Source organism: Hesperophylax consimilis, chromosome 11, assembly GCF_061612785.1.
Source record: "Hesperophylax consimilis isolate HC1 chromosome 11, BYU_Hcon_1.0, whole genome shotgun sequence".
Taxonomy (NCBI): domain Eukaryota; kingdom Metazoa; phylum Arthropoda; class Insecta; order Trichoptera; family Limnephilidae; genus Hesperophylax; species Hesperophylax consimilis.
The window spans coordinates 2042492-2069968 of record NC_142846.1 but is presented as its reverse complement, the minus strand read 5'-3'; the positions used below and the strand labels follow the sequence as shown (position 1 = coordinate 2069968).

The 27477-nt window shown below is 37.2% G+C and overlaps 1 protein-coding gene across 1 annotated transcript; it reads left to right on the top strand.

Annotated features, from left to right (window-relative positions):
* Positions 1 to 474: 474 nt before the first annotated feature.
* LOC149419630 (deubiquitinase otu-like) lies at positions 475 to 25852 on the top strand. The gene is made up of 12 exons (XM_089637511.1): positions 475 to 572; positions 683 to 917; positions 2791 to 2888; positions 4600 to 4754; positions 5880 to 6293; positions 6610 to 6885; positions 7591 to 7880; positions 11027 to 11194; positions 12277 to 12346; positions 14226 to 14381; positions 22067 to 22284; positions 22424 to 25852. Exons 1-12 carry the CDS (start codon positions 538 to 540, stop codon positions 23066 to 23068), a joined length of 2760 nt encoding a protein of 919 aa, XP_089493637.1. The 5' UTR covers positions 475 to 537; the 3' UTR covers positions 23069 to 25852.
* The last annotated feature ends 1625 nt before the right edge of the window (positions 25853 to 27477 follow it).

Here is a 27477-nt window from a genome sequence, read left to right as displayed (position 1 = left end):
AATAATTGCATTATTTTGTAAACAAAATACATTTATATTTTGATCCACCCACTCATTTGGATATTGGAACAATCATCACATCGACCCATAGAATAGCAAGATTACATGTGACACAACAAAGTAATGAGATAATGATCTCTAAAATTTCTACACTTAGAACTCATTATCGCAAAGCATTGTTATATCCGATGACCCGTTTTTCTAATTTTGCGAAAAATTAGCTTGGGTAGGAACCGATAATATTTGAATTCTATTATTGTCACATAAAAACCATTATTTGCTATTATTTTTTGTTTGTTTTATTGGTTGGCATTATTGGTTTTACTTTTCATCGGCTTTCTTTTCAATTTATCCCCGAATTTCTTTGGCTGCGTTAGATTTCATTTTTCGGATTATCACGTTATTTTGCCGCCGTATCTGTGAGTTATTTTATTTGTTAATATTTGATTCAATCACACCATGACGCCACCATTGAAAACAATCAGTTAGAACAAGTTGATTTTGAAAAATTGTAAACTGCCTTCCATTTCTTCCGGCATGTTTGCTTGTTTCAATGTTCGGTTGATCAATGCGTAATAATTCGTTATATAGATTGTCATACATAATTCTTGATTAGTTTAAAAGTAATTAGTAAACTTAAAATCATTATATTCATGGTTAATTTAGTTACGTCGTGTTTTAGGATCAACATGCCATCCCAACAATCGCAAAGTCGACGATTGCGAATCCATCGACGTATCTCCGAACAAGACCGCTGGTTAGACGAGATCGGTCTTTTCAGGAAGCACATCATATCGGACTCCAGCTGCCTTTTCCGGGCCGTTTCGGAAAATGTCTACAATAACCAAGCCGCATTCCATAAAGTTAGAAAAGAGTGTGTTGAATACATGACTGCTAATGAAACCAAATTTAGTTCGGTAATGTACCCAAATATTTAAGTTTTAAGAAGTTGTTATTTTATCAATACGATACATATAATATCTGTAGAATTTATATACTTCATTATAAATATGTAATCATAATATACTGTAAATATCGAAAGGATTACTATTTTACCAATGACAGCAATGTTCACTTGTTTCACTTTTTGAACAAATAAGCGAATACAATTTTTAAGTGGAATTCATACATTTTGCAAAATGAATAAAACAGACTGTAGGTGACATGAACTCTGTTAGAAATTATCTTAGAGTGAGAGAAAATAATATAATCTAATAAGATTTATAATGTCTCTCACTTACACACTGTTTTTGTGAGAAATATTCAAGGGTTTTTCACATTGAATTATTAATGGAAACCTGAAACTATTCAACTAACTTTCTCATCTTGCCTTTACCACACAATAACTTCAGGGATCTTATTTCAACAGCATTCAGTTTTCATCCTCTGGATATAATTGACGGACCATCAGTGTATTATAAATAAATTAAGTTAGTCTTAACACTAAACAGAAGTGTGTTATGATCCAATAAACTAAACACACTAGATTGAAATGTATTATTTCACGACAATAACATTGTATTCAATTCTGTTATGGAGAGAATACACAGACTAAACAATGAACTTAAAGATGTCGCTGATATTTACAATTAAAATTTTGACACATTCAAAGCCAAATTAGTTCAGCACTTTTTAGTTAATGTAAATAACGAGTAAACATAATTTATGCATATCATATTTTAACTTAACCAGTATATCGTACTTTACACTTTTTATTCATTTAATACTGTTGTTTTCTATTTAATTCATAATAACTAACTAACTAACCATCACGCTGTTTCCTGCAGGGGTAGGCAGAGAGTATGGACTGCCAAACAACTCGGGTCTTGGCACACACTTCTTGCCTCATTCACATTCATACATTGTCTCATACATACTCTTCTATTATTTTGACTTTTGACATGGCCCGACTCGAGTATCTGATTCACTCGATCGTGATTTAATTCACAATCCTTACGTAAAAGCCCAATAGGGTGTTCATTTTAGACCCAATCCTGTCTGATTACGTCTAAAAGGGATCCAAATGATAATCTAGTCTCCTTCAACGGAAGCAATCTTCCGAACAGGCCTTCCATTGATATGCTTGGTGTAACTATAAGTGACCAGCTCAGGTACGGGGGCTCCATCGAAGCCAGAGTAAAGTTGGCCTCTCAGAAGCTGGGCGTACTGTACAGGGCCCGCAGATACTTTAATAGTACACAACTGCTGACCCTGTACAAATCGCAAGTTGCGCCCTACTGTCGAATTTGGCAGCCATCTCTGGTCCGGAGCCCCAAAATACCTGAAAAAACCCTTAACTCTGTGCAGAAACGGGCGGTCCGTTTGATAGATTCCCCAATCTTAACAAACGGACTGCAATCTTTAGAGCACAGGCGTCAGGTAGGTATGCTGTCCTTGTTCTATCGGTATTACAATGGAAGATGCTCTGAGGAACTAGCGTCATTGATCCCTTCGGCACCGGTGCGTAGTCGGGATACACGCCAAACGCGCGCCCAACATTTGTACACGGTTGATATTTGTCACATGAGAACGGGTCGCTTCTACGATTCGTTCTTAAGTTCAACAGCTCGGCTGTGGAACGAACTGCCGGCCTCTGTGTTTCCTCCCTCCTACAACATGGGACTCTTCAATACCCAAGTTCACTCCTTCCTCTCCACAAAAAGACCCTCCACACAGCATCCCCAAAGATGACATAGGCCCTGAGGGAAATTATTTTCTTCAGGGCCTCCTGTGTGGAGTTAATATAAAAAAAAAAAAAAAAAAATAAAAATATGTTTGTGAATTTCTCAGTTGGTCCAAGGATCTTTTGAAAATTACGTGAGGGAAATGTCCAACGCAGCCACTTTCGGAGGGACTATTGAACTAACGGTGATGAGCCATCTTTACAGGTGAGTTTCCTTATTTGTCTGATAACTCTTAATATAATTTTAATAAATCATGTTTAACCTTTATGTACCGATGGTAAAAATCACATATCATCCGAAGGGGGGTCACTAGGGTCCCCCATATATGTCGAGGAGCGATTGTTTCTCTAAATACTCCTTTTCACCTTTCCAGTAAAACTCAGATATTAGCTTCTACCTACCGTTTTAACCGGACGTTGCCCACCTTTGCCCAGCAGTCAATCATTGGGTTGTTTCGCAGAATTTGAACAACAACAATTCAAGTTCTGTGAAAGTTATATTCAAGTTCTGTTATTATATCGTTATTGGCAAATTGTTTCACAAAACTGAAAAGATGAAAGTACTTGAATAGAACCTTGATAGAACTTGAAAATCTACTTTGAAATTTGATGAATTGTTCAAATTCTGTGTAACAACCCGTCTCTAAGTAATGCAAAATGTGAAAAAAGTTTGTATAAAATTGTGCATTACTGACATACATTCCAGTAAAATGCAATTTAATACACTGCGGGTTAGGAATTAAATCAAAAGGAATGGTGATCGCAGGGGGGAGGTGGGAGGGGAATAGACATTATTAACTTTTCCAGTCCATATGGATCAAGTTATTCTGGGGAAACTACAAGATAGATTATATATATGGAAGTAAGAAACTATAGAATGGCAGTCTGTACGGAAAGTATGGTAAGCAGCTTTTAGACCATACTTGGGGTGAATATACGAATGTTTCATAGACATATGAATATTAGTAGACCTGCCCTAAGTGATTAAAAGCGTATTATCCCCACTCCCCATACCGGTTCCATTGGAGCCGGCTGTGCTCGCGTATGGCCTCAAGTGAAATTTGAAAACGTGACGTCATCATTCTTGTGCGAACTATGGTCGAGGCATCATCGGTTCATTTTACGAAATAACACGGCAAAATGTTGACTTGTGCTATGAAAACTTGTAAAAATAGATGTGAAAAAGAGAATAAACCCAATTGTCGTATTACATTCCATATATAAGCATTATTTTACTTTATTTTAAGCATATTCACATCGTATAATATGGATCAGTTGTAGAAACATAATATACTATCACATCGAGAAACGTCTGGACGCGAAACACAAAGCTGGTTGGTTATTATGAACATTTATAAAAGTGTCTTAACTAAATACTTAAACGAAATATTCGACTCTGAAAATAGAACCGAATTTTTTTGCCGAATTTGGACTTCGCAAATTTGTTCATAACGTGGCGAGTAATTTGCGCTCCCATGTAAAAATGTCTATTCATTCAAAAGCAGATTTTACTTTTAAGAAGTAAATGGTGATATTATAATGCGAGATGCCTATTTACTGTCAGATTGATTTATTGACGAATCATAGTCAGCTTCACCCCCTTCGTTCTTCAACAGTTGATTTTACCCCTCGCCATTATCTTCTCGTCTATTAATTCCTATGTCTGTGGAATGTTTGAAATTGGGGGTCAATATACAAATGTTTGAAATTTGGGGTCAATATACAAAAAATGTTTGAAAATTGGGACAGATAATTCTCCCACTTTCTTCAGCCTTACAACGTTCCCCAAATGGGGTTGCCATAGTTCCGGGCAATTAAATTGAAACTACTTTGTAATCACATTTAAAAAAATTATCATAGCATGATAAGAATGAAGTCACTGGAATTGCACTAATTAAAAATATTTTTTCCAACAGACGTGATTTTACTGTATTTGACAATAACAAAGGACCCAAATCCTTTATTTCCAATGGATTTGGAAAAGACATTAGCCTGTATTTAATCAAGGAGAAGAACCACTACGATGCCCTCTTCCCCAAGGAACACATGGAGACGGTGTCCTTCTGCCAATGTGAGGTTCCTCATATAACTTACTATTAACCAGCGGCGTGCGCAGAGTTTTGGATTAGGGTAGGCCGAATGGAAATCAGCGAATTAATTGAAAACTACGCAGACAACTACGTAGGTACTCCCTTTGTGCAAGTTTTTGCTAAGAATGGCTAAGCCACTGGCTCTAGCAAATTTTCTTGGGGTTACATAAGCCAAATCATTCATCTATGCATGTTACAAGCCTATCACTGGAAAATATAAAATTTCCAAATTTTTCCGCTAAACTAGCACAGACAATATTTGGAAAGAAAATCGACATACATAATATTTTCATTATTTCGTTAGTAAAGTTGTACTAATTAAACAGATGTACAGACAGCAATGATTGCTGGCCATTGCAATTTGTTCCGAAAAGCTTTGCCTATTTAGACACTAACATAAACACGCCATCTCTTGAATGCTCACACAGCACACGTGCACATGTTTTGTGTAGTATAAAGTAAACATTGAATTCTTTGATGTGAGCGGCATTTAGCATACCTAGTTTCAGCTTTTGACACGTTATAGTGTGCGTTAGGTATGGAAGTATTGATTGATTTCTTGCAATAAGTTTATAAATTTTGATATTGATATTTGTATGCGAGTTAGGTAGGGAAGGCAGTGCTTATGTGCCTATATGAAATGCACGCCTCTGCTATTAATGTCCTATAAAAAAAGACGCCTTTTCTTTCTTACTAGATTTGACTAAAACTTTGATTTCTATAATATTATAGCAGATAGTTGTTTTATTAAAAATAATTCTTTATATTTGTAAAACATTTACCGTTAAATGGTTATTCTTTGGTTCTGTAATTAATGTGTTAAAAACTACTTTTTGAAATAAGTCAAGTTTGTACACTATATCAAAATACTGTAAATCCATAAGAATTAATTTGGGTGTGAAAATATTAATTTTCTAATTGGATTCCATATAGAATCAAGTATATTTTGAGCATAAAAAACAAGGTAGCCATGATGATACTTTTAAGTAAATGACCCTATAAATGTAACTAATTGAATAGAGCTGATAATGTGCCAACGGGATGTTTAGTTATAATAAATTTATAATATTTTCACTATGCAGAGTTAATTCGATCTCACCTTTCAGCCTTGACCTACAATATTTTATACAAAGGTGTATACGAAATGAACGACGTAGATTTTGCCGTGCGCAAGATGCTCTACAACGAGTCCACGTGTCCCCACCAGGAGCACTTGATGGCGGAGAACTTGGAGGCGAGCGACGACACCATGGCCCTGGAGGTCTTCAAGCCGGAGCCGCACGATGGGAGCGGGGACTCCCTCACCAAGCAGAAGCTGGAGGACGGCAAGAGGAGCAACCTGACCTTCACGTTGTATCCCATCAACTCGCAGAACGGTATTGTCATCAGCCTCGACACCAACAGTGCCCGGGAGCTGTTGGAGAACAAGATCCTGCCCTTCCCGTACAAGGTGGCCAAGGCGCTGGATCCCAATGTCTACAGGAACATTGAGTTGGACACCTGGTTTGAGATCAAGAGAGGTAAGAATTACAACATCAACTGATAACGACGGTTTCCACATAAGGATGAAAGAAAGCCAAATGCTTAGTGTGGGTTGTAATACACTCATTGTTCCAGTGTATTAGCGGCAGTTACTGGCTAATTGGCCAGTTGCTCAGAGATCTGATGGGCGGTGGCTATTTATTATAGTATATGAACACACTAAGTCGATAACATTGTTTACTTAATTAATATAACTCATACTATTATTATTTATATTACTATAACATTGTCTACTATTGCAGAAAATCAGATGAGCATGGAGGGAAAAGGAAGATAATGTTACTTGGTTTCCAGAAGAGCAGACATCGGGGCTGTACTGCGACGGGCTGTCCCTGCAGGTGGGCGTCAAGTGCCTGTGCCGGGTGGGGGGCGCCAGCTACCACTGCCACATCCAGGCCATGGCGGAGGATTCACCCTGTCTGGTGTTTGTGGAGGAGCTGGGCGAGATGCGCTCCGTGCCCCTGGACCAGCTGCGCCCGCTACCCGCGCACGAGGCGCGCCCCTGGTACACGCCCTACCGCAAGGACCGCAACCGCTTCTCCACCATCGCACACATCCTCAAGCAGCTAGGTAACATATACACACACACACACACAAGTTCTTTACTATAGTGGCTGAAAAATGGGTGGTGCGCTAAATACATTGTCAATTGTCAGTTTATTTATTAGTACCTGGCGTACGGATCTTTATCCCTACTTAGGGAATACAGAATACCAGCAATTTTGAAATAAATGCAGTGTCTTGGGGTATTTTCGCCTCGCCGAAGACTTCTGAGGTAAGTTCAATGGTCAACACCCATGCTCGTATTGATAATTGATGTTGCCAGGTGACATTTCTCGGTGGAATATGCTCGTACCACGAGACTTATGTCACATGATTCAAACAACAAAAGTTCTAGCCGGTTGAATTGAACTCAATATTTTTATAGAATCAGCTACCTATTTAGCCATGCTTCATAAACTTCTATCTTCGGTGCTTGATACATAAACCCCACAAATAACTGTGCTAAATAAACACTGACTTTTTATCTTGCAAATTAATTTACAAATTAATTTGCAAGATAATCTGATGTCGCCATGTAGAATTCTATTATATTCAAAATGACTAATGACCTACTTCTTTACACCAATAATGCATTTCATCAAATAACATTACTCGGAAGTGTCCTATAACAATATACATACATAATATCATATTGCCACACAGACAAAACGCCCATTCTAGTTCAATTGTCATTGTCAAATCACACTTGTGCACAACTTCCGTTATCTTCAGGGTACATGGGGACGGGAAAGAATCTACACCATCTCCGCTACAAGGTGAAGAAGTCCAGCGTGAGCCATATCCAGGGATACGAGAGGAAGAGCAGGAACTACTCTTCAGACGACTATTTCTCCAAGGAGTTGGACTACAAGATGGAAGACGATAATAACAACGAGGTGATCTGGACCGGTGAAGAAAGCAGCGATCCTACCACTCCAGTTTCTTCATACCATGAAGAAAAGTACCCCAGCCTCCAATACTTGGACAAATACACTCACCTGGAAAACATTGAACCATACAGTGTAAGTATTTTCACCTCAAACTACCCATGCTATTTTGCAATGTATTTCTCTTGCTGTCAAAATGCTGATTACTTTCGATTCCAGCTAAACTCACTGTTTTTGAACAAATTTCAAAGTAAAATACTGCTTTTGAAAGTAGATAAAAGGCTTTCGGGAGCATCTTGCTATACTATAGTTTGTAAACTGAAAGCATGGTGTTTTCTATTTCTAACACTGTTTAAATGATATATCTCACTGTAATTTAAAATGAGATGGCATGAATTTTATTAGTCCGTATCAGGCTGAGAGATATCTCCCAAAAGGTTGTATGCCTGTTTGACGTCTCAGAATGTAGAAATATCTACCAAAATGGTTCTAGGGGATAAACCAGATTATATAATGGCTGAAATAATTGAATTGAATAAAAAGTTTCACAGTTTACACTAAAGTTTATCTGTCTCTGGTTCCGTTGCCGCTTAGGTTTTAGCTTGCCGTGCAATGATATTGTGGAATAATTCTCACATTTATTTTACTCTGAGATAAATAAAACAATGGTTGTTTATATTTATAGTTTGATATTCTCAACATCTGTTAGTTGATTGTTTAAAATGGCGTATTTGTAAATGTGGCCGGGCCCGTGCAGTATTAAAGTGTTGCCAACTCTGGAGACAAAGCATATTTCATTAGGTTATTATGTTGGACTACTTGTATTAAGTTTCATCTTTGTTTAGAACAACGCCTTCATTCGTTCCACGCCATTGTTCTTAGCATCATAACAGTTAGTTATTTTTATTTGTTCTTTTTTTTATCTTTTCCGTAATGTTTGACCCCTTTGACTACTACTACAGTATGTTTGAGGTATGTAGATTAAAATATTGAAATTTTAGATCAATAACAAGAAAATTTTTTACCATGTGGTTTGTAGGATTGCTTTTGGATGTTTAAAACAAGCCCACTTCTCATCCCCAGCATTTATAATATCTACGGCAGAATCCATACAGTTGGACGGTAGTTAATTTGGGTTTATCTGTTCACTTAAGCTTTCGAATGATGTATACATAGGATGAAGCAAAACTTTCCTAAACAGTGATAGCCAAATGGCTGGAAATGTCCTTGAAAACTCATTTCTCACATGCCTAATGTTTATTTAGCTTTTTAGGTTATTATCGTAATGTGAGAATTTAGTAAAAGAAATAGGTAGTGTAAATAGGATGGTTGATGATTTATTAACCTATACGTAACAAAGCACTGTTTTTAGGGTGAATTGCCTGACTTACAGCCTGTATGTACAGCGCTTTGCATATATATTTTTTAACATTATCCTCCCAGTAAATAAATAAATTCCCTCAGGGCCTATGTCATCTTTGGAAACGCATTGTTTGCCAAGACTTAGACAAACCTCACCTCATGAACCTATGGCAGGGGTGTTGATTATCCAATAAATGATTCCCGGGACGGCGGTACCCATACCAGCCTCCCAAGTTCAAAATCTTATGTTTTCATTTTCATAGCCAATGGTATGAATGTCATAAAAAGTGGCCTGCATACCTGTTATCCTACATGCACCAGGAATGCAGTGAAAAGGTTAACTTTTCTCAGTTCAATAAGGAAGTTGAGTCCATTTTTTAATTTTTTTTTTTATCAATGTTCGCATTCAAACTTAAATACTGGTATTTTTTTAATTTTTTTTTTAAGTCTGTTTGCATAATTAAATTAATTCTCAAAGTTTAAATTTTATTAAGCCCGCCAAAATGAGCGGAATCCGAGCGGTAAGAGGCGGGGTGTGGGTGTGACGTCATTCAAACTGTGAGAACCACGTCGCTTAAACAAATTAATATTTTAAGTTAGAATATTTGCTTCTCTCGCCTGCACGGTATTGAAGACGCTATTTGTTGACTGCCGCGCAGAAAAGTAAGACCAAAAGTAAAATAACGGTTTACAGCCCAGTTCACTGTGAGACTTTTCTGCGCGGAGGCCTGAAGTGTAATCACATGTAATGTGACATGTATAATGATAAAAACTTCTAAGCGATGCGAAAAACAACATATTATTATAAAGCACTATACGAATATGTATCTTTAGAAATCCATTTTATATAATAATAACAACAAATACCTACATAAATATTTGACAATAGATGGGAGCTATTTTTTTCACCTAGTCCTATTGACAAAGGAGTTTCTCCGGGAATGCAGCTGGTTTTCAGCAGTGCCTTATTATATGGTAAACAAAAGATGAAATATTTAAAAGCCATCACCACATTATAATATATATTATAATGAGTAGAGAATAATTATCATGTCATGCGAAATCAATAAATATACCTGCACAAAACTAGTGGTTATGGCGAAATGTCAGATGGGTAGAATACGCAATGATTATTATACTGTAAAAATGTATTATATTTATCGTAACGTACAAATGAACACAATTAATAATTTGATATACTTACTTGGAAGCTTTAACTCCACGACCGGCTGTGATTTGGCCCAAATAAACGTTTGGCCTATACACCTCTCTCATCTGAACCGACCATCTCTCATGTAATAGAAAGAGATGCACCATAGACATTGCGGTGATATACAAGACACGACACATGTGACGTCAGAATTCTTTCGACCAATCGTGGAGCGTATTCAGTTTATTGCTATTTCAAGAACGTTTAATTAATTCTAAGAATAATAATATAGAAATATATTTATATATTTAGAATCGATATTTTTTGATCTACATGAACATATTTTTTATAAGTCAAAATATTTTTCATTCAACTTCCTTATTGAGACCTTATGCAGAAAAACAGCCTTATCGAAATATGTTTTTGTGCAGATAAAAATTAGGCACATTATGTTCAACTATATGAACAGCAAAAATCGTTTTAAAATCTCAACCACAGATGACAGTACAAGGTAAGGCCTATGTGATAACCGGTAGTACGCTCTCAATGCAAGTCAGACATTACTTAATCGAACCTACCGGTTTGTGCGATCGGCGCTTGGCATATTTGTCATTATTATGGTTTTTTAAAGCCATAATATTTTTCTTTATTGTAATCTCATCACTAGCTGCACTACAAACCTTGGAGAGAATTGGTCACCCCAAAACCTGCCAGTTCATTACGCTTGAGTCTGCAGTGTTTGCACCTAACCTTGTGTTATTATTTGCAGGTGGAGATGGTGGCGATGCCGCTGATAGTGGAGCAGAGCGCGGGCAGCGGGAACCTGGGGCACATGGTGGAGAACGGCAGCCGGGACTCCAGCCGGGGGCCCCCAATGTCGGGGGCCTATGTGCCCTCTTCGGAGACCATCTCCAACTCGGTGCATTACACTGTACAGGTCTGCCAGATTAGATCACTAACAATCTTACTTATAAAGATTCCATAACTGGTTGTTGTTACAGTAGAACCTCATTAATTCCCACGTAATTCGAAATTTTATGAAAAAAAAAAACGCTTAAAATCGAGTTTTTCGGCCGCCCTCCTAATCCGGGTAATATCTTAGGTGTAAATTCGTATTACGAATTATTCCTTTATTTTCACAGCCGGCCCTTTAAATTTAGATATTCAAAATAAATTTGTAAAATTGATCTATCGCGGCCTACCCTTTAAATTGATATATTTCGACGTAAATCGAGATTTTTTAGCCAATTTCCGTCGAGTCAGATCTTTTAACTCAGATATTCAAAGTAAATTTAGTAAAAATACAATATATTTCCTCTAAAATCGAGATTTTCCGGCTATAAAGTTATGAAACGAAAACTAGGTTAAATAGTTACTACATATGTAACCTATTAGCCCTTTTTATAGGTGTGTTGAATTGTCATTGAGTTATCCGGTCACCACATCGATGATACCATGTAGACTTCAGTGTATGGGTTGTGTCTGGCGATGTTTTGACGAGAATCACAAATTCTACCACTAACAATTAATTACACTATGAAATTTTGATATTGATTATAATAAAAAAACCCTTAAATTAGATGGTATACATTGATAAAAAATGTAGTGGAATTCCTTACTAAAGAATAAATAAATCTCCATACAAAATGCACTAACCACAGGACGTTCAGCGCACAGATGACATCATGTACCTTCGTGCTTCTTACCGCTCAGATTGCGCAAATCGTTTAAGCGGGCCAAAAAATATTCAAACCTGGAGAATTAATTTATTCATGAAAACGAATTAAAAAAAATTACCAGTATTTTAATTTGAATGTGGATGGATGTTGATAAAATAAATAAAAAAAATTGAGACTAATTTTTACTAAAATTGATAATTAATTCTTTATTATGTTTATGTACTGTTAATTTTTATTTTGACGAAGCGGGTATAAAATATTATTGCAAACTAATTACATGATATTTATAATTATTAAAGTAGTATGTAAAAAATAATGCAATCAATTTTGTTGTATGAAGAATTCCAACATCGGCGAACACCTGTCCCCAATGTACAGTCTGCATACTCACAGCCCCATGATCTCCCCCGGTGAGTGATACTTGTTACTTAACCCCTTATTCAACATCAGCGAACACCTGTCCCCCATGTACAGTCTGCATACTCACAGCCCCATGATCTCCCCCGGTGAGTGATATTTGTTACTTAACCCCTTATTAAACATCGGCGAACACCTGTCCCCCATGTACAGTCTGCATACTCACAGCCCCATGATCTCCCCCGGTGAGTGATATTTGTTACTTAACCCCTTATTAAACATCGGCGAACACCTGTCCCCCATGTACAGTCTGCATACTCACAGCCCCATGATCTCCCCCGGTGAGTGATATTTGTTACTTAACCCCTTATTCAACATCAGCGAACACTTGTCCCCCATGTACAGTCTGCATACTCACAGCCCCATGATCTCCCCCGGTGAGTGATATTTGTTACTTAACCCCTTATTCAACATCAGCGAACACCTGTCCCCCATGTACAGTCTGCATACTCACAGCCCCATGATCTCCCCGGTGAGTGATATTTGTTACTTAACCCCTTATTTAATGAAGTTCCCAGACTTATCAGTTTGCTTTTTACCTTTGAAAATTTTATTATCCAATTAGCATATTGGACTTGCATATTTTATGTCTTTCAGTCAACCAGTTTCAAGTAGCGGCAACATCACTGAACATATAATCTGGGGGCCTAGCACAACCACATGGATTACAGGTTTAGTCGGCTGCAAATTGCTAACAAACAACAGTTCATGTCGACTAATTTAAGCATATTGGCTCTTCTTGCACAGGAATACTTGTGTATACCATTTAAGTATCTTTGCGATTACTGCCATTCAATCGTTGCACAGGCAGACGCTGCCGACATTTTATAAACTCGTCGGTGATGCCGGTCTACCGCGACCGGCCATTCAAAGTCTTTACTACTCACATTGTTAAGACTTGAATCATGGTGGAGCCGGTCGGTGGCTGAGTTGACATCGTGTTTGGGTCCCACCCAGCCATAGTGTGTTCAATTCCTCGGCTGGCTAAATCCTCCATCACAACACAAGCAACATTTTCGGCTTACTGTGGGGTACAACTGTGAATTTGTTTGCAATATAGAAGTGTGTCATTCCACTCACTTACGGATTCAAATCCGATTCTGAGCTCAGCCGAATGGACTCGTTCCTTTGATTCCCTTCACCCGGTGGAACGTCACGAAGTTGGGAACAAGTGAGAGTAAATTTGGCCGGATTATATTTCTTGAACCCGGTCCGATTTAAACCCCTTTGGAATCATAGTCATTAGATTCGTTCTGGCCGGAACGACACTTCTATTGCGATATGAATAGACAAATTCCGTATTCCTATAGGCGTATTCCTGTGGAAGAAGGGCTGTAGTCGACGTGAAATGTTTGCCCGTTGGGAACGATGACAAGTTACCGACATATGGGCAAAACCTCCTTGGATGTGGCCACGCTCACGCAGGTGCTGGTCGAGGTAGTGGCCCCTCGGTGTAACCAATTTACAAAAGACCTTTTGATTCCTAGGCCTCAGGCATAGATAGCAATTAAATAATTTAAAGTGTAATTAACTTAATATATTCTGATCTGGGAGATATATTTATTTGTCTAGACACAAATAGACCTATGTAGGTAATTATCTTTTATGCTTTTATATTTTTGTTTTGAATCTTTTAAATTCAATTACCTATTCTTATTTTCGGTTAAAATTATTATGTACCTATCTATTTTGTTTTATGTTTTTGCTGCAACTTGTTTTTTTGACTTTTCTTTATTGTTTAAATTTTAAAATATTTACATTGATACAAATAACTTAGCCCACTAAGGCGTGTAATAAATAAATAAATAAATGAGGGTAACTTCAATGTAGAATATTTTAGCGGTGAGTTGAGTGACGATTGGTTGGTTGCAGGACCGGGGGGCATGATGTGGCCGGGCTACGGCATGCTAATGCCCCCCTTCCAGCCGCCCTTGCAGCGCCTGCCCCTGCCGCTGCCCCCGCCACCCGGAGTCAACCTCGCCGTGCAGAGGTCCATGAACCCCAACGGCTCGGACTTGCCCTATCATGGTAACTGCATTCTCATTCAAACCAAACCTTTCCCACTTATCATTATTACTGTATGCTCCTCACTTATAATATTTCTTTAATGGTTTAGGTACACTTGATGTGAACTATAAATGAACTCTTATTATTTCCTTTTTGGCTGGAGACGAAAGTCTGTCGGACACGACACTCTTCTGAAGGGTCGTGGGAACTCAATGACACTGACTTAAATTACTATTATACTGCCAAGGCTCTTCTTTCCCTCGGAAGACGTGGGCCTCACTAAACTGCATAAGGTAGTCACATTCGCTGACTTCGCTGTGCGTATATAATGCACAAATGGGACCTAAAGAACTCTGAACGAGATTGTCTCCTAATTTTTTATTATGAAAATGTATTATATTTACAGAGATAATATCGACAGTAAAATTAGTTTTTCCAAAAATGACAAAGTTTGACAAAAAATGAGCTTTACTGCTAACTTAAAGCTAACTAACTAACTAACTAACCATCACGCCGTTTCCCCTTAGGGGTAGGCAGAGAGGACGGACCGCCAAACAACTCGGTCTTGGCGTACACTTCTTGCCTCATTCACATTCATACATCGTCTCATACATACTCTTCTATTATTCTGACTCTTGACATGGCCCGACTCGAGTATCTGATTCACTTGATCGTGCCATCTCTTCCTCGGGCGTCCCCGACTTCTGCTACCATTCGCATTTGCATAATATATCCTCCTTACACTCCTATCTTCGCCCATTCGCCCTAAATGCCCAAACCATATAACCGTCCCTTTCTTAATCTTACTCATTACGCTTACATCAGCCTTGCACTCTTTGCGGATCTCCACATTCCTCTACACGATCATACATGGTTTTACCACACATACGCCTCAGGGACCTCATTTCAACAGCATTCAATCTACTTTCATCCTTTCTTTGCCAGTTCCATGCCTCACTTCCATACATCAAGGTAGGTACCAGCACTCCATTGTGGACTGCTAACTTCGCTTCCTTGGACAATTTTTTGTTAGCGCCAACTGCGTTCAGTCCTCCATTAATGGAGTTACCTGCATTTACTCTTTCAATATCTCTGTCAGCCTTCCCATCTCTCTAGAACATTCTTCCTAAATACACAAACTCATCCACCTGCTCCAAGTATTCCTCATTCACAGCTGTTAAAAATTGGGGATGATCCCTTTTGAATAAAAACTGGTTTTCTTGATACCACTTTACATTTATTTCAAACTATTGAAAACAGGTACAATATTTATAAAGAAACTGTGCGAATAACACTGCTACGATCGCTCTGACTTATGAGCTTGTTTATTATCGAGTTATTGTTGAGAAAAGAACGAAAAAACACATAATGCGAGCCTTTTTAAAGACTTCAAAACCCACTACATGTAAATAAAACACTTGTCATTGTGATGTCTAGGAGTAAAAATGAAACCTGCTATACCGACCAAATTGACACTATTTTCTAAGCAAGGACTCACACCATTTTGGTTAAACGTAGTAACTTCAAATTTCTAGACTACAGATGTCGGTAGCCTGCAAAATTGAACATATTGCCAGGGGGCGGGATTCAAAAATTGCACTAAATTTTTGAATGATAATCTATTTAAAAATAAACTATAAACCAAACAGAATAAACTAAAAATTCTTAATCTAAATATACCACAAAAATACTAACAAAATAATTCAAAATAGCAGAAATTAACGAAATAAAACCCCCTTTTTTTATGCCCTACTGGTAAACTTATAAATTTAACTGTATAAATGCTGTTGAATTACTCTATTAATAAACTAAAAATAACTAGAAAATTATTAATCCTATTAAATAACCAAAAAAAATTCAAAAATGACTAAATTACACACGTCTGCATACTAATTTTTACATATTTAAATAGTTCAATAACACAAATAATATAGTTTACACTGAACACAACACAATTATTGTTCCTTTTTTTTCTTCTTTCTTCTCAGGTCTTCTGCTTGATCCATCCAAGGTGGAGTCGAGAAGATAAGCATCATAGTGTAATGTACATAATCAATCCTTGGTAAGGTCCGGGACGTCAATTACAGGTTTAGTGTCTGAATCCAGGGGCATCAGACATATCTTTGTGATGGGCCTCACAAAGACTCCTTGAGGTGTTTTTAGTGTAACAACTCGTACTACTCCATCCGCTCCAGGGTGTGTATGCAGAATTCGGGCCATTTTCCATAAAGGTGGAGGTAAATGATCTTCCTTTAAAATCACCAGATCGTCTTTTTGCAGTGCCCGTTGAGTGCTGGTCTGCCATTTAGTTCTCTTTTGTAGTTCCATCAGGTAATCTTGCTTCCATCTAGACCAAAAAGATTGAATTAGCGAACTGATCCTCTGATATTGAGTTAGTCTGTTGTCCGGTATCGCCCGGACGTCTCTCTCAGGAATGATACAGGATTCAGTGCCTATAAGGAAATGGTTTGGGGTAAGAGGTTGGTAATCATGGATGTCGTCGGATAAGGAAGTTAATGGATGGGAGTTCAAACAGGCCTCAATCTGACAAATTAAGGTATATAAGAGTTCAAATGTTAATGAAGAATTGTTAGTGATTCTATATAAATGGAATTTTGCTGATTTTACTGCTGCTTCCCACAAACCTCCCTGATTAGGGGCTCGAGGGGTTATGAACTTCCACTCAATACCTCTGTTCACTAAATAATTTTGAATATTGTCGTTGTTTTCCCTCAAGCTGGTGTACAGCTCTTTGAGTCTGCTGCTAGCTCCTTTAAAATTACTAGCATTGTCGGAAAAGATCTTTTCAGGTTGTCCCCTACGGGATGTAAACCTTTTTAAACTGTTCAAAAAAGCATTGCTAGATAAATCCGAAACTAATTCCAAGTGAACGGCCTTGGTTGAGAAGCAAATAAAGATACATAAATACGATTTTGCGAGGGAAGCCTTCCTCAGCGTCCCACTTTTAATCAGAATTGGTCCGGCGTAATCTATTCCGGTGATAGCGAAAGGACGACTCGGCGTAATTCTTTCGGGTGGCAAATTTCCCATGATTTGATGACCGGTTCGGGGACGACATCTAAAACATACAACACATTTATGTAATATCCTTTTAATAGTATTTTTACCAAAGATGGGCCAAAATTTTAATCGTATTTCAGCTAACAAAGCTTGAGGTCCTGCGTGTAGGTTTACATAATGGTAGTGACGTATTATCAATTCAGTTAGCTTATGTTTAGCCGGCAAGATAACTGGGTGTTTTTGTTGGTAAGATAAATGTGTAGCCAAATTCAACCTACCGCCTACATATATTAGACCATCATGTAAGAAGGGATTAAGAGATTTTAAATTACTTTTCTTGTTGACGATGCCATGGTTTTTTAATTCTTTCAATTCCTTTTGAAAGGCGTGTATTTGAGCTGATCTCAATAGACATTTCAAGCTTGATTCCAATTCCGCCACACTTAAATTGTCTGAAATTTTACCCTTAACACTTCTGTAGTTATTGACAAATCGCAATACATACGCAGTAACTCTTTTCAATTTAATAAATGATGAGAATTTTTCAAATATCTCCCATTCTTGAATATCTGTGGATAATAGAATATTTTTGCCTTTGAGTTCAGGAGGGTTTGAACACGAAATATTTGATATAGGCCAAGCGTTGACTCCCTCGGTCAACCAACTTGGTCCATTCCACCATATTGCAGAATTTATCAATTTATCTGTAGTGGTTCCTTTTATTACAGCGTGATGAGGTAAAAAATAGGATTCACGATCTCCCTTTGACTGGTCACACACCTCCATATGACCTAATTCCTCATATTCACGCATGAATTGTATATATTGTGTCTTCAATTCGGGATTTGACACAAATTTTCTTTCTATATTTTTAAATCTTTTTTCAGCAGTGAGCAATGAACTTCCCAGCTGATCAATGCATGCTCGACGCGGTAAACTTACTACGTATCTACCGTCGTCTTGTCTAGTATGAGTACTAGCAAAACTGGCTTCACAAGCCTTTTCTTCATGATTTAGAATCTTAGTGGGATTAATCTCCTCCAATTTCCAAAATTTTTCTATTTGGTGACTTATTTTATTTATAGATAAATTACAACAATCTGATACAGGCCTTTGCTTTGGGTACATGTGGATTGGTCCTGATATGATCCATCCCAGTTGCGTACGTTGAAGTGTTGGTCCCGATTCGAGTTTCAATCTATCGTTGGTTAGGATTTCCCAAAAGCTCTCCGCGCCCAACAGGATGTCGATGGGTGCAGCTATATTGAAGTTCGGGTCAGCTAGCTCCAATCCTCGTGGTAACTTGAAGTCTTTTTTCGCCATTGTCACTTGTGGTAAATTTGTTGTAATCTCCTGTAAAATCAGACATGATATTTCACTTTTATAATCAGTATGAAGCGAATTCATCTCCACTGAAATTCTCTTTTTTATGTGAGTGATGTTATTATGGATCCCAGAAACGGGTTTGTTTATCAATTCACATGGTAAATTTAATTTATTAGCAAATTCTGCTCTCATAAAATTTGACTGGGCCCCTGAATCAATCAGAATGCGGGCTTTAAAAATTTTATTGTTACTACCCACAACTCCTATGTTGGCAGTTGACAATAATATTATTTTTTCTGCTTTATCCGATGCAGAAAAATTCGATACTGAAACCTCGTTATCAGCATCCATATTGGAGGCCTCCCGCAGAGGTACCTCATTGTGTAGTAAGGTGTTGTGATTATCTTTGCCACAACGCCTGCAAGAAAAGGTTGCCTTGCAACTCTGTGCCTGGTGACCCACCTTTAAACATTTAAAACAAGCTTGGATTGATTTCGTAGCATCAATCCTCTCATGTAATTTTAATTTCAGAAATTTTTTACAATAATAAATATGGTGACCTTTCTCGTTACAATAAATGCAGTTGTTAGCCTTTACCGCTAAAAATACTGATGAATCTTTTTTGCAATTATTGTTGCCTAGTTGTGTTTTATGTAAGCTAGAAAAAATTTTCTCAGAAGCGTTCATCAGTTCCAATACTTGGGCTCTAGCAGATAAACATTTTAAGAATTCCTTTAACGTCGGTAATTCGTCTTGTAATATATATTGTTCCCAATTTTTTCGGGTAGCTGCGTCTAATTTATTTGATATTATATAAATAACCAATGGATCCCATTGATCTACCTTGACCCCGATATTTTGTAATGCCTTTAAACTAACGTTTGTTTCATCAATTAGATACCTCAATGCTACAGGCTCTTCTTGTTTCATGTCTTTTAATGAAAATAGAGCTTGGATGTGTTTATGAACGGTAGTTCTTAAATTTGCATAACGTTCATTTAATAATTCCCAAGCGGAAATGTAATTTAATTCAGAAATTTCTAGATTAGCAATTATCTTTAATGCGTTTCCCTTTAAAGTTGATTGCAAATAAAAGAATTTTTGTACGTTGCTTAAATTACTATTGCTATGGACTAAAGTCTTGAAGGTTTCGACGAAATTAACCCAATTTTTCTGATCGCCATGAAATTCCCGTAATTGGAGGTTGGGTAGTTTAATTTCCACCTTACTTTGATCGACGGATTCGATCGTGCCTTTGGCCGTTGCCAAAACTGAGAAATATTGGTTTTCGAAAGCTTCTCGTTGACTATAATTTTCAATTTCGTCTGAATCCGGTAGCATTTCAATTTTCTGTTGAACTGCTTCGAATTCATCTAACAATGATTTCACCCGCTCATATCTTAATTTAATTTCATTTACCGACAATGCATTTAAGGAATCCGCGAATCGGGTTAGTTTTCCTTTGATTACGCCGCGTTTGTTTATTAATGACTTCATATTTTCCATTTTTAATTATATTTTGTTAATATCGGTTGACAATTATTTTATTTTAGCAAACACCCGTTTGAAAGAATACCACGACAATCTTGACAATACTATTTGAGAACACTATTCAATAATATTATATTCTTATTTTCAAGTGGGTAGTGATTTTATTTATAATATTGACTCTATTTAAGATTAATCTCGTTTAAATTACATGAGACCTGAATAAACATAAAATGGATGATAGGAAGGAAAGCACTGAATACTTATCTCAGATTTGCGATGTGGTCCACTTTCCTTAATGATTTCCAGTTTCAATCAATTTTGTATCCTTTTGGCTGCTGGTTCTTTGTTTTTTTTTACATACAATCTCCTGATCGTAATCCGGTTGAAGGATCAAATGTTAAAAATTGGGGATGATCCCTTTTGAATAAAAACTGGTTTTCTTGATACCACTTTACATTTATTTCAAACTATTGAAAACAGGTACAATATTTATAAAGAAACTGTGCGAATAACACTGCTACGATCGCTCTGACTTATGAGCTTGTTTATTATCGAGTTATTGTTGAGAAAAGAACGAAAAAACACATAATGCGAGCCTTTTTAAAGACTTCAAAACCCACTACATGTAAATAAAACACTTGTCATTGTGATGTCTAGGAGTAAAAATGAAACCTGCTATACCGACCAAATTGACACTATTTTCTAAGCAAGGACTCACACCATTTTGGTTAAACGTAGTAACTTCAAATTTCTAGACTACAGATGTCGGTAGCCTGCAAAATTGAACAACAGCTATATTGCACACTGTTTTCGTACTCTCTCTTTCAAACACCATGACTTTAGACTTACTTACATTCATCATTAACTCATTCTTCATGCATACTTCGTTCATCCTAGACACGAGAGACTGCAGATCATCCATACTATTAGCAATCAGCACCGCATCATCAGCATACAAGAGGCAACATACTTTCAAATTACTCAAATTCGCTCCCAATCCCACCTCTTTCAATTCTTGCATACAATTATCCATGTATTGATTGAATAACCATGGTGACATTACGCAGCCTTGTTTAACACCTTTTGTGATATCAAACCACCCCGTAAAATCACCGTTCACCCTAACACATGCAACGCTTCTCTCACACAGAGACGCAATTGCTTGAGTCAGATTTTTATTCACTCCATACTTGGACAACACCTTCCATAGCTTTTTCCTGTCGACTCGGTCGTATGCTTTTTGTAGATCTACAAAGGCACAGAAAAGTTTCTGGTTTTTTAAAGCTAATTCCTCAAAATGACAATTCAACACACCTATAAAAAGTGCTATAAAGTTATAAAAAGTGAGGAAACAAAAACTAGGTTAAATAGATATGTAACCTATTTATAGTTATTACCATTATTGTTTCATCACTTTTTTCATAACTTTATAGCACTTTTTATAGGTGTGTTGAATTGTCATTTTGAGGAGTTATCATGGAACCGGGTAAAACGTATGCAATGACGTCTCGTGGTGTCACATGAGACACAATTCAGTAAAATTCACAATTCTAATGGCAGTGCTGCAGTACTGCCACACATGTACTCTGTATGATGCTTTTCGGCCAACCGCAAATATCAAAATTTTGACGCCTTGTGTCTTCGGTACTGTTACATATTTTCCAAAATATCAAAAAGTTTTCTCAAAAACATGAAATTTAGCTGTGGGAAACAACCTCACTGTGTAAATGTGAATAAGTACAGAGTGCATAACAATACATAGAAGAATGTTCTCTACACAAGTTTCACCGAATGAAGTAACTGCCTAATAACCCCAGCATCCCGCTCTTACCTTCACCATACTATCTTTCTGTTTATTTTATTTTCAGATGTCCAGACTCTGCGCTACTTCTTCAACCAGGGCCTGGAGTGGCTGTACAGCACGGGGGCTCTGTCTCATATGCTGCCTCCGCCACCGCTGCACTCCATGGGTGCAGGATCCCTGGGCACCGCCCCCCCCACCCCCACGCCCAGCCCCCCACACCATGCGTACCCCCCGCACCCCTCGCTGCACCACAGCAGGGTCTCGCCCAATCAGCTGGCCATCGTGAGTGATCAAAAATCTATATACTTTTATAACGCTATCATATTGCCGATAGCTCCGTATTTAAGTATATTGAAGTCTAAACTTAGTTTGGGTTTTTTTTTAAAAATAATTTCTTTGAATTTCATCACCATTTTTGTAGGATATGCAGCAGAACCTCACCCTAGAGGACTCGCCCAACTCCAGCGTCTCTCAAGAGCAAAACAAGAACAATAACAAGCCAAACAACAACCAGCGCTCCAAGAACTCGGAGTACACCCCACGCGGCGGCGGGCGCGGCGGCTTTAATCTGCGCTACCGCCGCAACGACCCCAATAATAACAACCGCAACAATGGCTGCAACCGCTCTCAAAACAACAACTACAACAACCGTGCCAACTTCAATAGCGGCAAACCCAAGAATGGTAATCAAGAGAACAGCTCGCAGTTGAATCAACCCAAAGTGGAAGAGCAGCCTGTTCAAGATAACGTGTCTAACTCTCTCGCTGCCGATAATTCTTTTCAAGGCAACAGTATGGCGTACGTTTCGTACCCTCCACCGCCGTTGTACCGCATCCCCTGCTACCCAGTGGCAGAAGGGGAGGGTAATGTCATGGGGGTGGGCTACACCCAGCAGTACATGTCCTACCCCCCCGGGGGCGAGGAGAGCGCTCCGGGGGCCGAGGGCTACCCCGCGCAGTACGTGGCCTACCTGCCCCCCACACCGCCCCTCTACTACCCCCCCACCTCGGGCTACTCGGGATATGCTCACTACACCCCGGCCACCCCGGAGAACCACCCCAAGTAGGACCCACCGCCCCACTCCCACCGGTATACCCTCAAACACACACAAATGCAATAGAGTAGTACATTACAATTAAATTCATTTACGTTGTTACTTTTGGTAGAAATTTAGCTTACCAATCAACGTGCAAAAGGCTTCAGTGGTTAACTACTTTTACCACTTTGTGCTGCTAACTACTTGCGTATTCTGGATTGAAGATTGTCATCTCTTTTACGTACAGCCAGCTTAAGTTTTCCCACATTCTGTAGTTCTGCGGTGTTTGGTTTGTGGAGCTGTGTTGTTCTTCCACCTCTGTCATGGGCCAACGTCTCAAACAGCCTTGAAGTGTCCATCATCTACTCAACATTCGAAAACAACCCAAGCTGTCATTTAACATTTTCATAATGAAATATTTGTCTGCTTCTTTTACAAGTGCACATTTAATTCATTGTAACGATTCTTTCCCCTTTGCAACTCATTTCCATACTTTATCTATTTAAAGTCGACTTTATAAATATTACAAATATTTAATAACGGCTTTACCTCCACTTTCAAACCCATTTTATAAAAATGGACAATTATTTCAAAATCAAAAGATTTACTTTCACAGGTATTTCTTTGATCTGTGTGGAGAAAGTATGAGAATTTTTCTCATAATTTTCTGTCTTGCTTTAGAAATCTGAAAAAATAATTGCCAGCTTGAAACTTAACAACGATTTAAGCAATTTTATTACAAGATGGATTCCTAAGTTTCTCTTCTACTTTCTGCTATCGAAATTAAACCACTTTTATAAAAAAAGTATAATTTTAATACACCGACAAAAGTATTTTCTCCAATAATTTAGTAAGAACCTTTCTACCGCTTAGTAATTAGATTTAAATATAAACCATATTCTTATAGGCATACGAAAAAGATGCAAACAAGGTTAGTGACTAACAACAGGGTAAAAAAAACCATAGACTAAAGATTATCTTATTGTTTTTCTACAGGGTGGCCTCACAAACGTGGAAAGTCGCAAATTCGTACATTGATTTATATTTTCAATATAAAAGAAAAGGTAACAGAATGGCCTGCAATATATTTTCTGTGCCCACCCTGTTGAATATTAAGTTTATTGTCTTTGGATATAAGAATAATATTATGTAGTTGTCCTATGAACCATAATATCTAACAAATAGGTGTTAGTTTTTTAACAACTGGACTCAACCTGCTTATATAAACAGAAATGTTTACAATACGATAGCTTTTAACCAAAAAGGATTCAAATGTAAAATTGCTTCCAGTTGAAGAAATAATGATGATAGTTAAATATGTAATAGTGTGATAAATACATGTTTGTATGACTACACGAATACATAGCTGATACCACCACTGTTAGCATGAACCATTGCGTTTACATGAAACCTTCACCCTACTATCAACTTTAGTGGTATGTATTATGTATATATCTTGATGTGTGTTGCATTCATCTTTTACTATTTACAAAATGACTGCAATATTATTTACTGACAAAAAGAAAAGAAGTAACATTTATTGATACTCTACCGTAATCTACAACGATATTTGTGCCTAATCAAAATTATTGTAAATGGTGAGATAGAAATTAAATTTACTTTACCACGGTTTTCTGGTAATGGAAAATAATTTTTACCTAATATATTATTGATAACCAGGCAATAAATATTTGCAATGTCCTGGATAGGCTATAACTGTAACTTTGTGGACATGTTTTGATTATCAGTAATGGTATTATTTGCATTGTCCTGTATCGGCTACAACTAACTTCATGGACATGTTTTGATTACCAGTAACGGTTTTATTTGTAATATCCTGAATCGGCTAAAACTGTAACATCATGGACATGTTTTGATTACCGGTAATGACTATAATATCATGTATCAGCCACATCTGACATAGTTGACATGTTTTGATTACTGATAATGGTTATTATTTGTAAATATCGGTTATAAATGTAACATCATAGACGTGTTTCGATTACAGGTAATGGGTGTAATATCCCGTATCGGCTATAACTGTAACACCATGGACATGTTTTGATTACCGGTAATGACTATAATATCCTGTATCAGCTACATCTGACATCGTTGACATGTTTTGATTACTGATAATGGTTATTATTTGTAAATATCGGTTACAAATGTAACATCATAGACGTGTTTCGATTACAGGTAATGGGTGTAATATCCCGTATCGGCTACAACTGTAACATCATGCACATGTTTTGATTACCGGTAATGAATATAATATCCTATATCAGCTACAACTGGACCTGTTTTTGATTACCGGTAAAGAGTATAATATCCTGTATCGTCTACAACAACTGTAACATCATGCACATGTTTTGATTACCGGTAATGAATATAATATCCTATATCAGCTACAACTGGACCTGTTTTTGATTACCGGTAAAGATTATAATATCCTGTATCGTCTACAACAACTGTAAAATCATGAACATGTTTTGATTACAGGTAATAGTGTTATTTGTAATATCCTGAATCGGCTACAACTAAAAATCACAGTTGTGTTTGTAATATACCATGTCAGCCACCATTCGCACCATATAAACTTCAGTAAGTTTTAATATTTTTGATCACATAAGAAAACATTTTGTATGCCTTCGTATTCTTGATAGCGTTGTTTCATTATATAGGTTAGTTTATTTTGAATTTGAAGGAATATCACTTTTTGGTAATTGGTTCCTATATTTATACTATCTCTAGATTTTTTTCCATTATTACGTATACCATAATATTACACTTTAAATTTAATATTCTAAATAAATGTCCAATTACGTAAAATAATGTTTTTTTTATTTGTTATATGTATTATAAAATCTCCCATTCTTACTATACCATATCGCTCTCCATACAATCCCATACATACCTGTCACACCTGACAGATGATGTGTTATAAGTGTGGGTGTGGCGACCATGATGCGCCGCGATCTACTAGCCAGGCTCTATTTGAAAATGATGCGACCCCTTCCTGCCTTAGGAGGAGAGGGGGTCAGATTAATTTATGGAGCCATGAGATCACGCAGCTGTCATCTGTCAAGGTGACAGACAGATCCCATACAAAGAAATGATATTGCACAGCAGTTCCCCAGTTGATCTGACCCCCTCTGGAGGAAGTATAGCATAGTATGATACCTCAACCTTTAATACACCTGAATTATGCATATAGCGTAACGTGTCTAAGGCTTTATTGCAGCAACACTGATTTTGGAACAAATCATAGTATACTCACATTTAAATTGAGGTTATGTTTTGGTAATTATTTCCAGGTTACGATTATTCATAAGGTTAAGGTAAAGTAAGGTTAGGTTATTCGTAAACCTGACAATATTTGAATTCTTCCTACCTCAAAAAAGTGGAAAATTTTGCTAGTGCAATGATGGACAACTTAACTAGCAGAGGATTGAACCCCCCCGACACCTAGGTTTGGATCGCTTGATCAACTAACCGATCCTATATTGTTCTTGAGTAAAGAAATCTATGGTTGAGGTGTTTCAAATGCAAATATATTAATGACTATTATAATGATTGCTATGCTTGCCATCACAATTTGATAAAAGCTATAACGGGTCATGAATCGGCGTTTCGAATGTTAGAAATTCAAAAAGATGCCTAACTTTGATGGTCATCAGTTTTAGTGCTGATAAATCGGCATTCTATTTAAAAATAATAAAACAATAATATAAGTAGGTACTGTAACTAATTTCCTACATAATTTAATCTTATGCTTTACATTACCTACCTCACTAGGTATTTCCTGTTCTGATGGGTGACAGAAATGTATAGTAAACATATGTCAGGGCAATGGTTTTATTTATGGTGCAATATTGACAGTTTAGGTAGTGTAACAATTTTATTTATTTATACGTGGCCAGCAATGGGGCGCAATTCGGAGCCTAGCAGAAATATAAGACGAGGAAGGGTTTCCAGTTGCAATGGCAACAATACTTACGCCGAGCGATCTAAAAAGACAACATATACCATAAATAAACCATTCACTAGATCCATATCTTTGGACTTTTTGTATGAAACAAATTGGTCCTTAAAAACCATAGATAAGCCAATATATAGTCAATAAAATTCTTATTTGGAGCCTACTTATTATATTATACACCAATGAAAAACTCTGAAAGTTTATTCCATAGACTTTCAGAGTTTTTTATTGGTGGATATAGTTAGGCGTCATATGACATCACAATATTTCAGTTCCAATTTTCGATCAGAGTTATAACCCCCTGATTTACGTCAACTTATGATTGAATCATCAATAAACAGTAATATGTGAATTTACAGACTATTATTTGACATTGTCCTGCATAATAAGATATTAAGTGTTACAGTAGTGTTTAATTTAAATATGTGAAAAAGAATTAATGAGACAAGTAATGGATAAA